This window comes from Carya illinoinensis, chromosome 6, assembly GCF_018687715.1.
Source record: "Carya illinoinensis cultivar Pawnee chromosome 6, C.illinoinensisPawnee_v1, whole genome shotgun sequence".
NCBI classification, from domain to species: domain Eukaryota; kingdom Viridiplantae; phylum Streptophyta; class Magnoliopsida; order Fagales; family Juglandaceae; genus Carya; species Carya illinoinensis.
In genome coordinates this window covers 32,827,005-32,845,056 of record NC_056757.1, presented here as the reverse complement: position 1 = coordinate 32,845,056, position 18,052 = coordinate 32,827,005, and the positions used below count along the sequence as shown (strand labels likewise).

The window sequence follows — 18,052 nt, the reverse complement described above, 5'->3', positions numbered from 1 at the left end:
CCATTAAAATCCTGTCCAGAGAACCCTCGCTCGTTCATTTTTTCTGAAATTCTAAAATTATCCAGATACTCCAACAACAGCTCTTGAAGTCCAGGGGTGTGGCCGGTGTAGGAGATTATGAACTGATTTCTAAAGATGCCAGGGTTTAAGGATGAGAGAGAAATGGGGACGGTTTCGACGGGTTGGTCGGTTTCGATGTGTAATAAACCCGTAAAGAGTTTGACCCGCTGAACCCAACTTTAGTCGGTTGGGCCCATATCGGATCTATCGGATTAATCGGGTCAAGCCCTTTTCTGCACAGGCCTACCATTAAATGTACAATCAATACCATAAAGTACAGTGTTCTCTCACTCAACCAGAGACCCTCAAGTGCGCAGATAATGACTTAAAAGTGCATCTTGATTCGATTAAATGCATTTGTTACTCTTTTTAATGTACGATACAATGTTGAAATTGCCATCTCTTCAGATGCACTATTCCGTTCACTTGAGTTGAGGTGCACCAATAAAAGTTCCCATAAGTTTACCTGACGGAAACAGATCTGATGGCAGCTACGTTATTATTAACATTTACTTCTTCAAATTCAAGCACACAGAATTGCATGTAAACTACCCCAGAATCAATAAAAACACCTAGTACAAGTCTAGCCTTTTTTTTCTCTAAATAGTAATATATATATATAAATAGAAAGCCGATAGAATATTCTTATTACACTAGCAGAAGCAACTGCCACCTGCATACCAAGCCGCAAGCCTAACCAGGAATAAGCTGCTTATTCCTTTCAGTAACAAATAAACAAGTAGACCGGGTGGTGTTCACCGTAAAAATAGAAAAGCTTTTCCAAACCACATTCTAGATGGCACCCCACCCTGTCATGTCCAAATGAAAGAATCAACATAGATCCATACCTATATGCACTCGCACAACTCCATCCTTTTTCAACAGTGCCTCATTCATCTTCATCACCAATCAATGTGAATGAGAATGGATAGAACTTGTAACCGTCTCCCTCATAGAACTTGTTTTGGAACTCCACCCAGTGAAGTCGCAATGCGTGTAGGAAAGCACTGAGCGTTTCCATTACAAGCAACACCCCAACAGTAGCGCAAATAAAGATGAAGATGCCTACTATTAGGATAACCACATTGTTGTACCTGTAACAGGTAAAAAAGAATTAATAATATCATTCAGTTCCTTCATTGCTTATACAGCCGGACTGCTAAGTCAGGCCTGATTCCTATGCAGTCCAACAGTTTGTTGAGTGCAGGGAATAATCCATCGAGTGATCAGAACAAAAGAAATGAAATGAACCCAGACAGACAGGGTCTGTGTTCAATCATTAATGTTCAGTGGCCTATTCTCTACATTCCAAGAGTTTACTACTTGAAAGCAAGTAATCATTATGAAATGAGTTTAACATACCCCCAAGCAAGCATGAGAAGTTTATCGTAGAACACACTTGCCAACTCCGAGTGAGCAAGACTGTCCAAATTTGAGAAACAAGACCAAATGCATAATTAGTCTCCAGTTAAAAACATGAAACATAGAAGAACAAATCTAATTTATTGGCTACCGAGAATCAGATCGACAAGTGTGAGAAATGCATATTGCATGCGGAAGGTTAAATTGGTTCGTAGAATTTCAAATGGAATCGGAGGGCCGATAAATGTAATATTCATGCAATTTTCACATTGCTTTAAAAAAAATCTATTAAAACGTATGATTAATCCTTTCTGAATATAGACTCTTGAGTATTTTCACATAGATACATGGAATAAGCTACTAAAGCAGGCCCCCCTCTTTTTTGTGGCTAAGGATAATCTGAGAATGAGAGACTGTGATGAGCTCTTCAAGTTATAAAAACATGCCAAAACATGCACATTGTGCCAGACTTTATTTCCTTTTAGTTCATGTATATATCTTGTGTACTTGGGCTACGCCTCCTTTTCTTATAAAAAAAATTCTTGATTATATAAATTACCAAAAAAAAAAACATGCACATTGTGCCCCACCATTCAATAGGAGTGATAAGTGGTTTTAGTTACACGTACAATGTGCAAAAAATTTTAGTGTAAAATTAGTTGCGCATGAAAGTTTGATGATTTTTTATTTTTTATTTATTTATTTATTTTTATGACAAGGAATCTTAGAAACCATGCTAACACAACATGTCTTTTAGCCGATTAAACCATGGACCCGTATAACGTGTTCCCATCACGCAAATCAGGAAAATCATAGGCTTCTTACCAATTGGACATGGCCCTAAAATTGTTTACCCTCAAGAGTTTGAACCTTAGACCTGGAGGGAGCATACAACCAAGACCAAGGCCCTTACCACGAGCCAACCACTAGGGATTGCATGATGTTCTATCTCTTCAAACCATACTTGACCAATATTTCCTGTCGAATTTGATCCACATATTCATCAAAGATAGTCAGGACGTGGCTAACATGGTTGTTTTAATGATTAGCTATGCCTTGACAGGTCAGAGGTCCATGTTTGTTTAATGACTAGATATGACTGAACATATCAGTGTCACCTCCGTAGGTTGGCTTCCCCTTAATGTTGACAAAACCTCTACATACCCTTTATTCTCTCTATTGACAACATGGAGAAGAATACGGTGGGAGGGAAGCAGCCGTAGCCTGATCCAATCACATGATCAAATTGCTATTCATAAAGCAGAATAGCTTCCCCTGACCATGGCTAGGCTACTTTCAGTATTTGTTAGAGGCTCCATATAAGTCATCCATTGTAAGGGAAGAAGCCCATCCGTGACTTAAATGGATTAATAAAGAAGTTTCATGGCTTGAGAGGGTCAATAAGTATAACCTTTCAAAAGGATCACATTTTTTTTAACCAGATTTTGCCAGGTGGATCAGCATGGTGTGGAAGATAAGATGGTATGTTGCATGCTATGAGCAGTATTAAATTGGTCAAAAGAGGAGAAAGCACATGATAAGTATAACCTTTCAAAAGGATCACATTTTTTTAACCAGATTTTGCCAGGTGGATCAACATGGTGTGGAAGATAAGATGGTATGTTGCATGCTATGAGCAGTATTAAATTGGTCAAAAGAGGAGAAAGCACATGATAAGGATGAGATGCAAAAATTCAAGTTTGTAGCAGTGTATACCTTAGGGCCCATAGACGAAGGTAAGAAGCCGTATTTGAGACTGATCCAAGCACAAATTCTATGGTATGTATCAGTTGGTGTACAAAGACTTCACTGAACTCAAACTCCTCATGACCATGTAAACCATGATTTGACTCCAACTGAAGGGATTCCTCTGTGCTCCGAAGTGGTGTGTAAGATTGGCCCCGATGCCGCTAAAGTAACAGAACCATCAGAACCAGAGGAAATATTAACAAATATAACGCTATACTCAAATTGGGCAAGAGAATTGGTGATAGGAAGATAGGGAATCTACAAGCATACATCTTGGTGCTGCTTCTTCAAAAGAAAAGGCTTTGGAAGTAGCATCCAGGGTACAGCAACAAGGGCCAGTAACAGTAACACAAGCTGGTAATGGAACACGTGAAAAATTATAAGGCATGACCGCAGACCGCATGCCAAAGAAAACAAAATTTTAAACTTACTAACAAAATACAAATTTTGAAAAAGAGAACCTGTAGTGTCTTCTGGCCAACAAAAAGCTGGTTTTCACCCAGCTCATCAGTAGGACTGAGGAACATGTATATCATTGTGTGGTATAGATCAGCTTGTGAACCAGTGCACCACTTCACAAGGATGAGAATGGACAGGTAGCCAAACAAACTGTTTAAAAAAATTATCTGGGGAACAAATTGGAACCTGGAATAATGCAGCTAAATGTAAGTTAAAGCTAACGGCACATCGAAAGACAGGCAATGAAATTTATTTAATAATGATATATATCAAAATCATTTGTGACCCACACAGTTAATCATGTATACATCAAACTATGACAGCACGTTAAAAGCTTGAAAAGCTCAAGTATGCAGTGATCCAGATAGCAGAATGTTACCAGGTATTAATGCCATTCCCAAAGAATTTGGCATTGTAATAGCTTAACATGATTCCCAGGTTCATTTGAGCTACCCCAAGAAGGATTGACATTTTCATCTTCAAAGAGTTCAGGAATGGCAGCTCACTGCGGCTACCGTGCCATGCAGGATCTACGCCAAATGGATAAGTGGGACGTGCCTTAATCAATCCCACAGTAGTAGCATCTCTACCAAAAGATAAAGGCTTTAGACTATCAAATATATACAGTGCAGTGCACACAAAGTTTAGCCATTTACCTGCAAGAAAGATCACGGCATGCATATGCCGAGGGAGCAAACAGCTCAAATGGGACTGAGAAGAATTCATTATAGATCAAACCCGTGAAAATTGAGAAGAGTGCCATCATCAAAATACAGTAACGACCAGCAAACATCATTTCCATAATGTCTCCAAGCTTCTGTAAAAGAGAAGAGGAATGATTTAATTAGATTTTACCATAAAGTAATTTGAACATATAAAAAGATAACTGCAGACTGGACTTTTACTTTGCAGAAGCTTGCACATCAAACAAATATCCAGATGAAAAAGATGGCAACATGATGCCTTTTTAAGAAACTTAAAATCAGCCCCCCACCATTTATGGGTATATTCATATATCATACATGTATGTAAGCTTTAATTTGACTGAGTTGTCACCTTGCTAGAGATGAGTTATGCCATATACCACACTCCCCCCATCTTACTTCCATCTCACTATGTTGATGTGGTAATACCCATCAGCTATTAATTAGATCAAGTCTTGTTTTTTCAAATGACAAATTCAAGAGTCGATGGATACTGACACAATAGTCACAGTAGGATACAAATGGGATAAAGTTGTAGTATATATCACTTTCTGACAGAGATACAAAACTCATTTTAACCCAGCTCTACAATTAACTCAATCCCACTAACCCCTGCTAACACTTTGACTGACACACAAGCTTGCATGTAGAAAGATATAATATGCCTACAAGATGTCGGAGACAGTACCAGCATAAATACGATATTAAAATTTAAAAGAAAAAAAAAAAAAACTAGCAAGCATGATAGGAGAACTTCTCCACAAACCTGGCTATTTCCTAAGTAAGTCAATATATACAGGTTGATTGAGCAATATAAAAGAATCCATCACGTAATTAACACATAAAAGCTCAGGATATTTCCAAGAATTCCATCCTAGTGTGATGATCTGTATATACTCCAAGTGCAATTGCAATTACCAGACCCGGCGCAAAAAAGGATATCCAGTTAATGTCACAATGATTGTCAAACTGGTTTGTAAATGTTAACAGGTGAAAACATATAATCTATATATAATAAGAAAAGGATGAACATAATGCAGGTAAACAACCATTTAATGCAAAAGGATGAAAATACATTTTTTTATTTCTTTTTAGAGCAGAATGTAGTTTAAGCCTGAATAGAGAAGAGTAATACAAGGTTGTACAGGCCTAGTTCAACAAAATTCAAAGATTACCTGACTAGAATATTTCCTCTCCCTGGCTATTAGAAATAATGTTGCAAGTAATAAGCATATTCCATGCCCCCAATCACCAAACATGACAGCAAAAAGAAATGGGAATGTAATGATAGTGTATACAGTAGGATTTGCTTCTTGATATTTAGCCACCCTGCATTTAAGCAGAAGAACAAAATTAGCATAACATAGATTGTCCCCATCAAAATGAGTTTCACTAGTCAAAATCTAACATACCAAATTAGATACAAACATATCTAGAACTCGTACAGCATTTTTTCCTTTACAAACGCCCTTCATAAATGGTTAATATGGCATTTCGTACAATACCATAAGTTAAAGGGAGGGGTGAGACATAAAAAAAGGTGTGTAACACAGATTTCCTTTTTCTATTACTCAGTTCCCTGCGATTTTGTGATTTACATTTATATTAGTTTGAAAAGATATGGTTGGCTACATAGTAGTACACTGCTGTAGGCATTTCTGTGAGCAGGCACTTGGCATCCACTCCACAGGCATTTCAATCATCAACAACCACTTTAACTATGAATAGAGAATAATCAAACACAAGGTCAGAATGGAACTCACCCATATGCATCAACAATTTCTTGGAAAGGAGAAGTGAATTTGTTTGTCTGAAAATAGGTTGGCGGTAACTCCTTCGTTTGCAAAACCTGGAAGATTGCTCCAACTTGGGAATTAGAGTCAAATGCTGCCCTCTCCAATGCATGCTGGATCTGCAAAAGTCATGCAGAATTGTTTTGAGTAGCTAGGCATAACATTTCACCCATACATCATAGCAGCAAATTTTGGTTCATGCTGGTCAACACACACACATGCCTACCCGTGGGAGTAACATAAGGAGAAGACTACCTGTTTTGTTGCAAAACTAGGACTCCAGCCCTCGCCAACAAGACACTTTTTTGTCACATCAAGGCTAAGCATGTTCAAGGTGTGATATACGGATTTCTCCTTTCTCACCTACATAAGTTAAAGGACCATTTTTAAATAGCCAAAAACATTTCAATATAGCGAACACCAATTTATTCCTCATCCTCATAATCAATCAAGTTTACTGAGTATAATAAGATTTAAACAGACCCAAAGGTCCCACTGCTCAAATTGATCTCCGATGGTCTGTAACAAACTGTTTCGTTGCAGCAGTCCAACATCTATGGTGGTCTTCAGCTCTGATAGTCTTCCTGAAACCTGAATTGTTAGCACCATAAGTTAATATCAAGAAGTGTTACAGAGCCAGTCTCAAAGACCCAGTATGTCGCATGGACAGATGCAATCATGCAAATGTTTGATTCCACTACTCAAAAAAGAATATAAAAAGCCAGGACTTGCTCAGAGAAACAAGAAACCCCTATGGCAGCCAGAATATGCTAATACACTACCATCCCCCCACCCTCCCCCCTCAAAAAAAAAAAGTTTCATGGGTTAAAATGACACGTTCAAGGGAATACCATTTTCAGCATATAAATCCCACCATCATCCTCAAATAAGGAAATTGGGAAATTATAAAGAGCAAAGAAGTGGTCCTTATATATATATATATTTTTATCAGTAAAGAGGTGATCCTTATATACAATCAGAGTAGTACCAGAGTAATTGCTATTCCAAAATAGGCAGAAAAAGACTGGGACCAACTGCTATGACAAGGGTTATCTGTGATTTTGGGAAGGGTGATAATGAAAGGTGAACCAACAGCCATGACAGGGATCATCAAACCTTTGGGGTGGATGAAGGATGATTAAGGAATGAATTAAATTGGAGATTCAAAATATTATTTTATCAATGGTGAAGGACTCTTATAGTTCAGCCATTGGTATCAATCTCAAATCCTAACTTGATTTTCATTCACACATGAATCCATACAAGCAAACAAATCAATCTTACAAAAAAACAATCAATAGAAAACATGAAACAATTTTTCTGGAGAATTCAAACAAAAAAGTACAGAACTTTATTCAAGGCCCACACACCCATGGCCTGCAGGGGAAGGGGGTGAGGAAGTAATACAACTAAAAAAAAAAAATCTACAGTTTAGCAAGGATTAGGAAAAAATAACAGTGAAAGAAATGATATATACAATGATAACAACATCCCAAATTGTGATGTCAAGTCATCCAAGAAAAATATACAGATACCTCAGTGATCATTTGAGCTTGTTTACCCAAGTCCTCACTAAAAGGATAACGATTTGCTCCAAAAGCTTCACATATTTTAAGAATCTTGTTCTTTGCTTTTTCTCCAGAGTAGAAAACCACAAACACATTCTTTTCAATCTGGACATAAACATTGCCAAGTTAGAGAAAATTCAACTCTAATACAGAAAGCCAAAGTAATTGAGAAACAAATTGAGTTAAAAGATTATAAATCACTTCTTGTCATATATTAAATAAGGGATGCTTAGAATATGATATGATATGGCATACAGAATCAGAAACAGTAAACCTCACATGTGAAACTTGCTAGTTGTGTGTGTGTAAGGGTTAGGCTACCATCAGTGAGCATATGACTTTGTTAGGGTAGCACCCGATCAGATTGTGATAAACAGAACATAAATTTTTTTTTTTTTTTTTTGATAAGTAAAATAAATTATATTATCAAAAGAAGGCAAAAGCCTGATAGAAAGATTAGTGACCACATCTAGGTATGAACAATGGACATAAGGAACTCATGTCGCCCCAAACCATTGAAATCAACAGCTAAGGTCCATGTACAAAGAGTTCTAAAGAAAAAAACTTTCAATTCCTCCATCGATCTCTCTTTGTCCTCGAACGTCCTATCATTGCTCTCTCTCCATAGACACCACATGATGCATATAGGGATCATCTTCCATACTGCTTTTATCTGTTGATTTCCTCTCAGATTTTTCCAACTGGCCAATACCCCGACCACCGTCTCCGGCATAGCCCAAGCCAAGTCCATTCTGCCAAGTACCTCATTCCATAGCCTTCTTGCTACCTCACAGTGTGTTAAGAGATGGTTCACCGATTCACCCCCCTTTTTACACATGCAACACCAATCTGTGATGATCACCCTGCGCTTCCTCACATTATCAGTTGTGAGAATCTTACCCAATACTGCAGTCCACACAAAAAATGCTGTTTTGGGTGGCGCCTTATGTCTCCATATCTTTCGCCATGGGAACTGAATAGGTGTCTCTTGGGAAAGAAACTTATAAAAAGAGCGCACCCAAAAAGTACCTTTAACTGTAGGTATCCACCATAAACTATCCTGTGAATTATCTAGTTTAGTAGCATACAAAAGGCTATAAAAGGCTTCAATACTGCTCATCTCCCAGTCTTGTGCCGCCCTACTGAATATGATATTCCATTGAATTTGCTCCCCTGATCTTTCCAGTACATCTGCTACTGAGGCATCAATATCTCTTGCAATTCTGAATAGCGAAGGAAAAGATTCCTTTAGTGCCACATGATCACACCAAGTATCGTACCAAAACTTAATACGGGTTCCTCCTCCTAAACGGATTCGGGTATAATGAATGAAGACCTCCCACCCTTTTCTTATATGTATCCACAAACCCACTCCATGCGATCCTCACTTCTTTTGTACACCAACCCCCCCATAGGTCCCCATATTTGCTCTATTACCGTCTTCCACAAGGCTTCAGGTTACTTGTGATATCTCCACATCCATTTACCTAGTAACGCCTGATTGAAAGTTCTCATATCTCTAATGCCCAAACCCCCATTCGAGATAGGGCTACATACCTTGTCCCACCTAACAAGGTGAAATTTTTGTTCCGCACCTAGTCCACCCCACAAGAAATCCCTTTGAAGTTTCTCCAACCGAAGTGCAACATTTGCTGGAATAGGAAACAATGACAAAAAATAGGTGGGTAGGTTAGAAAGAGTACTCTTAATTAGTGTAATCCGACCACCTTTTGACAAATATAACCTCTTCCATCCAGCTAGCCGACGTTCCACTTTCTCAATAACTGGGTCCCATAAAGAAGCCGCTCTCGAGGTCGCCCCCAGTGGAAGTCCCAGATAAGTCATGGGTAAAGATGCAGTTGTGCATCCCAATATACTAGCCAACTATCTAATATGCCGAACACGTCCAATAGGCACCATCTTGGATTTTCCTAAATTAACGTTCAATCCGGAAGTTACTTCAAAACAAAGGAAAAGGGCCTTCAAAATTTGAATCTGGTTAGGGACTGCTTAGCAAAAGAAAAGAGTATCATCTGCAAACAATAAGTGAGATATATTAACAAGTCCCCTATTCGGAGATACAATCTTAAATCCAGTGAGCAACCCATTCGTAACCAAGGCTGATGACATTCGGCTCAGTGCCTCCATTACAATCACAAAGAGTAAAGGGGATAACGGATCTCCTTGTCTTAAGCCTCGTGTGCTACAAAAGAAACCAGTTGGGCTTTCGTTTATCAAGATGGAGAATTTCACCGTTGATATACACCACCTAATCCATGAACACCATTTCTCTCCGAACCCGCATTTCCCCAAAAGATCAAGAAGGAACTCCCAATTGACATGATCATATGCCTTCTCCATATCTATCTTGCATATAATCCCTGCCTCACCAGATTTCAACCGACTGTCTAGGCATTCATTCGCAATAAAAACCGCATATAGGATTTGTCTATCCTTAACAAATGCATTTTGAGGTTTCGAAATAAGCTTCCCCACTACCTTACTCAGACGATTCGCTAGCACCTTGAAAATTATCTTGTAAACCCCATTTACTAAGCTAATAGGTCGAAACTCCTTAATCTCCTCGGCCCCCACCTTCTTTGGAATTAGTGCGAGAAAAGTAGCATTAAGACTTTTTTCAAACTTTCCGGCTGAGTAGAACTCCTGGAACACCTTCAAAAGGTCATCTTTTATTACAGCCCAGCAAGTTTGAAAGAAACCCATAGAGAAACCGTCAGGGCCCGGCATCTTGTTTTTAACCATTTTCCTCACGACTTCAAAAAACTCCCAACTCCTCAAAAGGCCTCTCCAGTCGATCTACATCAATAAGTTCAATGGAATCAAAGCCAAGCCCTTCCAGTTTCGGCCGCCAAACCACCTGTTCAAAAAGTAATTGTTCAAAAAAGTCAACTACATGGTGGTTTATCACAGACTCATCCCGACACTCCACTCCTTCTATTTTCAGCATCTCAATGTTGTTGTATCTTCTATGTGAGTTAGCTATTCTACCGAAGAACTTGGTGCTTCGGTCTCCTTCCTTCAACCATAACGCTCGACTTTTGACGCCATAATGTCTCTTCCAAAACTACTATTCTTTCCAGATCTGCTTCCAACTCCTTTTTTACAGTTATTTCTTCTTGTGTTAAGAGCCAGTTTTCTTGTATTCTTTCCAGACCTTTGATCTCCGCCTCCTTGCTTTTTTTATGCTCCCCTATATTGCCAAAAGACTGTCTGTTCCATAGCTTTAGATCTTTTTTTAGAGCTTTCAGTTTACCCGCAAAAATGAAACTAGGGGTTTCTTGTATCTGATATGAAGCCCACCATTGCCTGACCTTTTCCTCAAAGCCATCCGCCTTCAACCACATATTTTCGAATTTGAAGGACCTACGCCTCCTTTGGACCCCTCCACAATCCAACAAAATAGGCCAATGATCCAAACTCAAACGCGGCAATCTCTTTTGCCACATATCAGGAAAATGACATTCCCACTCTGGTGAGATTAGAATTCTGTCTAGTCTAGACCGTGTATGATTATTCGACCAGGTACACGTACCCCCCGCTAATGCTAAATCCGCACTTCAAAAATTCTGTCATAGCTGGCCTCATTCTTCTATTCCCAAAACACTCAGTTGGGAATCTAGTTACATTGAAGTCTCTGCCTATACACCATGGAAGATCCCACCAACTATGTATTCCAGCCAATTCTTCCCATAATAATCTTCTCTCATGGTCTAGGTTAGGACCATATACACCTGCAAAAGCTCACAAAAAGTCATCTGCCACACTTCTAAAAGAGCAGGCCACCGAGTATACTCCTACAAACTCCTCAATTTTCTCCACCACTCTTCTATCCCACATCACTAGAATTCCACCCGATGCCCCTTTGGCCGCCAAGTATACCCAATCTACATACGTGCAGCTCCATATACTTCGCACCAAGTTTCTACTAATAATTTTCAGCTCTCTCTCTTGTAAACATACTATGTCCGCCTTCCACTCGCGCAACAAGTGTCTTATTTGTAGACGCTTATTGTCCTCGTTTAACCCGCAGACGTTCCACGATACAATTTTTGGTTTCATTTGGAATATGTCACACCCTTCCCTTTGATCCTTTCCTTGCTTGCACTTCCTTTTGAATTCATGGACCAATTCAACCTTCTCAGTTCTCTCTGCTTTTTTGACTACGATTTTCTATGTTGATGATGGCCTGTTTCAATTGCTATAAGTAGAGCCATAAACTGCTCTTTATATCCTTCACACCTCAAACCCACCAAATGTTGAATATCCTTTACCGTATTAAAAGCCTAGTCTGAAATCCTGGGCTGTTCTGGGCTCAAGAAGTTTAAAGGGACTGGTTCACTCTCTTCACCCACCAAATCAACTTCTGTCTCTTGAACTCCTTGTCTATAAGTATCTTCCACCAGCGAGACTTCTTCCACCCCAATGATATCTAAACAACCTTGAGAATGCCTTAGGAGCATTTCATCATCAAAAGACCCCGACTCCTCACTGTTAGTGCCCAACGAATACCCATCTTCTTTAGCCGACAGACCCCCAGTCTCCAAACACATATTGGAAAGGTTATCCGGCTCCTCCACCATCAGAAAGATCTCTAAACCTCCCGTCGGCGAGTTCTGTCTCGTTTCCGGCCGAAAAGCAGCCCCCGAAAGCCTCAGATTGATTTTTAGGGCTTCTAACAGATTTTTTCGGCCACCCCACTCAGGTGTTCCGTCGTCGGAGAGCTCCACCGTCATCACCGGCGGTTTCTAACTTACCTCCGACGAAAAACCCTGCGCCGACGACCGTCGCTCCAGATACGGCGATGGAGCACAAGACTCGAATCTCATTGGATCCGCTAGCCTATCAAGACTGGGATCCAGCTTTTGGGCCATGGCCTGGGGTCCCAATCTTTTGGGTGGGCCCTGAGCCCATGGTTCTTTCGGATAGCCCCTCCCTGCTCCTGGTTGAAGGAGCTTGAACCAGGCTAGTGGGCCTTGGGCTGGGGCCTGGTTGAAGGCCTGAGTCCCTTTCGGAAGTGGCCTGGAATTGGGCCTTGGGCTGGGGCCCAGTCTTCGGCCCAGGTACTTGTCTCTATTTAAACCTATTGTCCATAAGTTCCTTCCCTTTACCCGTGGGCCTCTGTTCTTGGCCCGGCCCCTTCCAGCCCCTCACTTTTATCCCCTACCTTATTTCGCCCGACCACCTTTCTCATTTCAGTCATCTCCCACTGCAATAGCCATACTTGTCTCTGCAACTTTTCTATTTTCCTCCCCACATCTCTATCACCCACACTGTTAACTTCTGAAAAAAGAACACCATGAGTGGCTCGAGGCACTCTTCTATCAGTGTTCTCCACACCACCTCCCATACCTTCTTGGACCAGCGCCTCCTTGTACGACCTAGTCGCTGCCACCTTCTTCCATGGCTGAGCACCTCCATGCATGCTGGCAGCCCTTCCCTTCCCTTCCATAATAGACTCCTCCAACACATCCCTCATTCTCCTCCATCCACTTCCCCCTACCCTTCCGAAATGAAAATGGAGCTTTTCTTTCAATCCTCCCTGTACACTGACACCACAATAAATCTTCCCCTACCATTGGCACATCTCTAAGCAAGAAAACGTCGATGCCCCTCCCTGATGGTGCTGTATCCTTCTTTTTGCTCACCCCTTAGACATATTTCCAATGTCTTACGCAGCCACTGTACTGTGTTATCTTCTACCCATAGCTCTTGTTCATGCTTCCATTTTCGCTCAATAATACGTAGTTGCCTGTCTACCTTAGCAAGAATGAAAAACTTTGATTCGATCCCAAGTTCTCTAAAAAATCCCATTGAATAACAGAATCTAAAACATCACCTTAACTCCCCATGGAAGTTACTGTAATGTTGATCTACGTAAGAAGAAATTTCTCTCAAAGTGTACGGAGAGAAAATTTTAGAGAGAGAACAGAAAATGCCAGCAGGCCTTATAATTAAGTTGATGTAAGACTAAACTGTCACCAACATAAAGTTATAGGAACACATATGAGATGCATGAGCACACTTCTGCAGCATTAAGTTCAAAATTGAGAAAAAACCCACCCATCGTACAAGATGTATGACCATAGATATGTATGGATACATCTGCAGGCATTCATAATTATACAAAGGATATGAAAGTTGAGAACTGGAACAAATGAAACTATGGGTGAAACAGTGCATCTACTTCAGCAGCAAATCACTATTATATTTCAATGAAAGAGAGGAACAAAAGCCACTATCTCCAATATGAACCTGGAATGCAGCAGATACTAAGAAACCATACCCAAAAAATGGAGGTAAAAGAAAACAGCTAATAACTTTTTTGATACATCCAAGATAATCTTCAAGAGATTTATGCTACCATAAACTTAAAATTAATAATAATCAATTTCCACCCATCTTTATAATAGAAAAACCAAGAACATTACTCACCTTCTCTCCAGAAACAGGATCAGTCACAGGGTCCTCAACAACAGCATGTCTAATAAACACATTACCCCTAGTAGCACGAAAAATAATCCTCTCAAATGCCATTGACTTTTCCCTAGGAACAAGGCCCGTGATGAACCCCAGCTTAACTTGCTTGGATGAATCAGTTAACATTTCCTTCAAGATAGTTGAACAAAAGATAAATTTCACCAAGTAAATTGTTAGGTCCGGGAAAGTTCTAGCAATTTAAGTAAATTTCAGCAGTCTAAGCTTTTACTTGCTCCAACAATAATGGTGTATCCAAGGATTCTTCAGTAATCTGGCGTGATTCATACTCCCTCTGTACTTCTGTGGCACTGCTGTGAGCTACATGAAAAAACTCACCAGCCTGAAAGAAAATAGTTTATAACTTATTTGATATCATGTGCTACAGCTTTACCTGACAATGATAAATATCTTATTGAAAACACACAATAACATGAGTATAAAAAAAAAAATGAATACTCAATTCTACTAAATTGACAAATAGAATTCATTGACAATAAACATTCTTAAATATTGGCTTAGGGCATCTATGAATTTAGGACAGCTTAAAACACCTCAATCCATGTATGCATGGCAACGTGGATGGCTGCTATACCTACATGATTACGGTTATTCATACCCTAAATAATATTTTTGTACTCCTTTTTTTGTACTTTTCATATCTGGAGTCCATGAAGAGGTGGGAACTGTACACAGCGTATGTCTCTTGTCATGTGCCAATCAATTATAATTAAAAAGGCCTCAATTATGACACGTGAACCTTTTTAATTTCTTCCTTTCCTTTCCTTTTTGGGGGCAAGGAGTATATAACTCATACACCAGCCATTTGGCATGAAAGCCATTGGCCTTTGTTGCTTGAATAAGTAACTCAAAAAATTCTACGAAAGACTTTCAAAGATTAGAGAGCGCATTAAGCCATTTCTATTATCGACTTAGAAACCCCTGATACATTATATTTTTCTTTTCACCTTGCCATAGCAAGGAAACCACATCATCCTTTCTTATAACCAATCCTCTTTTTTTTCTGATAGACCAACTGTATCTATATCGAAGGATAACGGTCTATAAGATACAATATAAATAAATAGAGTTGCCATCTTAACATACTGATTAAAACAGGAAAAAAAAAAAAAAACTATACCTTCTCCAGAACAAGCTTATATTCTACTAGTTCATTATGAGCACGTTGCAACTTCTCACTATTTGCATTTATCTCGACCAGTTCTGCCTCAAGTTCACCTAGTCTTACCTAGTGCATGCACAAACAAAGGGTTAAAGCACAATGATAAAAAAACCATTTTTAGCCAGTTATTGAAATTATTAATATACCTCTAAATCATCCAAATTGATATCAACTTGTGCTGTAGACTTTTTTGGACAAAACCCAGCCTTCAGCATTTGTTCCTTGAAATAGCGTAATTTGCGTGCCATCTCCCCACATTTTTTTATCTTCATAAGCAATATAAATCAGTACAAAAAATCAAGCATATTATCCTAGTTACCACAAACTACTGAATCAAATAAAGACACACATGGCATGAAATGCTGACCACTTCAGTTTTTCTTTTTTACCTTTTCAATGTCACCGTAAACAATAATTATGGAGAGATTATATTGACACAATCCAAGACAAAGACCTACTCCATAACTTTAGATTAACTCAATTTCTGCAAATCATTTTAATCTAAAGACCAATATTAAGTGATATGCACAGAAGCAATACCCATAGTGCAAGTATATACTGTGGTTGCTTATGTAGAAACATATACCTGAGCCGCATAAGTCCGCTGAAATGGGCTCTTCTCCACATTGAGCTGAAATAATTGGTATTTGAGAAACATTAATTGTTGAAAACAAACTAAACTGGAAACACATCAAAGCAATATAGCCATGTATCATACATGTACATACAAGGTAAAAAAAACTTTCCAACATCTTTCTTTAACTTCTTTATCTTACAATTAGAACTTCTTTCATGTAACCCTTAGCGAGCTTAACAGTGAGTCTCTATTTTCCTGAGAAGATAGCTAAGCATTGTATTTATCGAGCCTCAATATCCTATGATTGGAAATGTACAACCTAAGTGACTATCAAGTCCTTGATATAATGGATATGCCTGGAGCCAATATCTACTTCATTTTGCTGCTAAATGACTGTCAGCATCATTGTCATCCTCGAGGATAAACAGTTACTTAGATTGATGCTGCATCGCACAGCATCAGCTATGCCACATAATTTTTTATAATATTATTAAATCGACAACAAAAATCTTCAGGAAGTAAAAGAAACGAGAAGTGCACAATATTCACAAAAAATTGAAGCATGCCATTCGTATAGTGAATATCTCTCCAAACTGCGCTAATCGACCAATTCAACCGCAAGCAATCAAGCCACACTCCTTGATCAATCAAAAACCAGCCATCCTCAAAACAATTCAAAATCATATAAAATTTAGCAAAACCCTAAGAGAAAAATGTCACCACTAATCGAAACTCAATTGTAGATATCCCGATATGCACAAGCAAGCTAGGTTTTATCCGAACCGAAATTTGGAAATTAAGATGAAAAACCGGTACCGAGAGAGAGAGAGAGAGAGAGAGAGAGAGAGAGAGAGAGAGAGAGAGAGAGAGTACGGACGTCTTTGAATTGTAGTAGGCCGACATCGCCGAGATAGGAGACGGTGAGGTGAGCGGACTCGATGGGGAAGATGAGCTGAACCAGCTGCATGGGCTCCGACCTGAACAGATACATCGGCGGGCAACACCCTCCTCTGACCTCTCCCATTTCTCCCTAACCCTTAGATTGCCTCTCTTTGGCTCTCGCTTTCTCAGTGAAAGCTACGGAGACAGGACGCAGGGAAAGATCGATCACAGTATGAGCTCTCACGAGAAGGAGGTGTCCTTCCTTTGTCTGCTTCTGAGCGCCTTGGGCTTCCTTCCACGTCCCCCTGCCCCTATTTATTGCATTGATTTTTTGGGGCGGGGGTTTTATCTCTATTTTTTTTTCCTTACCTATTCGATAATTATCAATTTCTTTTTTTAAAAAGAGATAATTGTCAATTTAATTATTAACCGTGACAAAATTAATTAAATAAATATTTGTTGGACAATACGATCACGTTTCTCCCTCTTCCTACTTCTTTTTTATTTTCACGGATTTTTTTTTAGGAAAAAAGAGTTTTAGTATATATAAATACAATAACGTATTAATCTGTATATTAATATTAATTCATTTATATTTAAAATTTAAATTAATATTATTTTTAATAAAATTTACTTTTTAACCAATCACATCATATTAATATATAAATTAATATATAATTATATTTATAACTATATTTTTCCGATAAACAAAAAAAACCACCCTTTTCAACAAGGCCCTGTGTGTAATTTCGTCCCAGAATTCAGCTGTCTTTTTCAATGCGCTGGCCGTCTGACACCATGAAATTTCGCCCAACTTGAGCCTTACCAAAAAAAATAACAAAGTACAGCTTGATATAAGTTGTGGAAGGCGGTCGCTATTATATGTCGTGTTTAACTGCACTAAACTCTCACCATGTTAAATTTTACGGTTATTCACGACAAGCCATCCTTCGCATAACTTTTATTTCTCTCTATCTTGATAATATAATTTTATTTGTCTCTCTATCTTGACTACTCTAAATTTTAAAACTCGAATAAGAATAAGTAAGAAGAGCTCCTTGTAGTCTCCAGAAAAAAGGAAAGAAAAGGCGGAATACCTCTCGTTTTGAGTTGGCTATAGGATCTGATGAGATCCCAAAATATTCATTACCCACAGAAAAAGTAGCATAACTTTTCAGTTAGATGTATATGAGTTTCACATGACAGGTATTCCGATGTGT

At 39.0% G+C, this 18,052-nt stretch overlaps 1 protein-coding gene across 1 annotated transcript; it reads right to left on the bottom strand.

Annotated features, from left to right (window-relative positions):
- Positions 1 to 447: 447 nt before the first annotated feature.
- Positions 448 to 17,133, bottom strand: LOC122313266 (V-type proton ATPase subunit a3-like). Its single transcript, XM_043128097.1, has 18 exons — positions 16,828 to 17,133; positions 15,960 to 16,004; positions 15,520 to 15,639; positions 15,332 to 15,439; positions 14,423 to 14,533; positions 14,149 to 14,322; positions 7,663 to 7,800; positions 6,611 to 6,718; positions 6,383 to 6,490; positions 6,098 to 6,246; positions 5,510 to 5,663; positions 4,287 to 4,447; positions 4,010 to 4,216; positions 3,633 to 3,816; positions 3,442 to 3,525; positions 3,139 to 3,332; positions 1,423 to 1,482; positions 448 to 1,154 (listed from the first exon to the last, which is right to left on the bottom strand). Exons 1-18 carry the CDS (start codon positions 16,972 to 16,974, stop codon positions 950 to 952), a joined length of 2,457 nt encoding a protein of 818 aa, XP_042984031.1. The 5' UTR covers positions 16,975 to 17,133; the 3' UTR covers positions 448 to 949.
- Between the last annotated feature and the right edge of the window lie 919 nt (positions 17,134 to 18,052).

Bases quoted from the DNA above. Each gene is read 5' to 3' on its own strand.
- LOC122313266 (XM_043128097.1), bottom strand. From the start codon at position 16,974: ATGGGAGAGGTCAGAGGAGGGTGTTGCCCGCCGATGTATCTGTTCAGG. The intron at 15,640-15,959 runs GTATATGTTTCT...TTGCTTATGAAG, and splicing joins AGCGGACTTATGCGGCTCAG to ATAAAAAAATGTGGGGAGAT. The intron at 4,448-5,509 runs GTAATCTTTGAA...TCTCTTTTACAG, and splicing joins AGAGGAAATATTCTAGTCAG to AAGCTTGGAGACATTATGGA.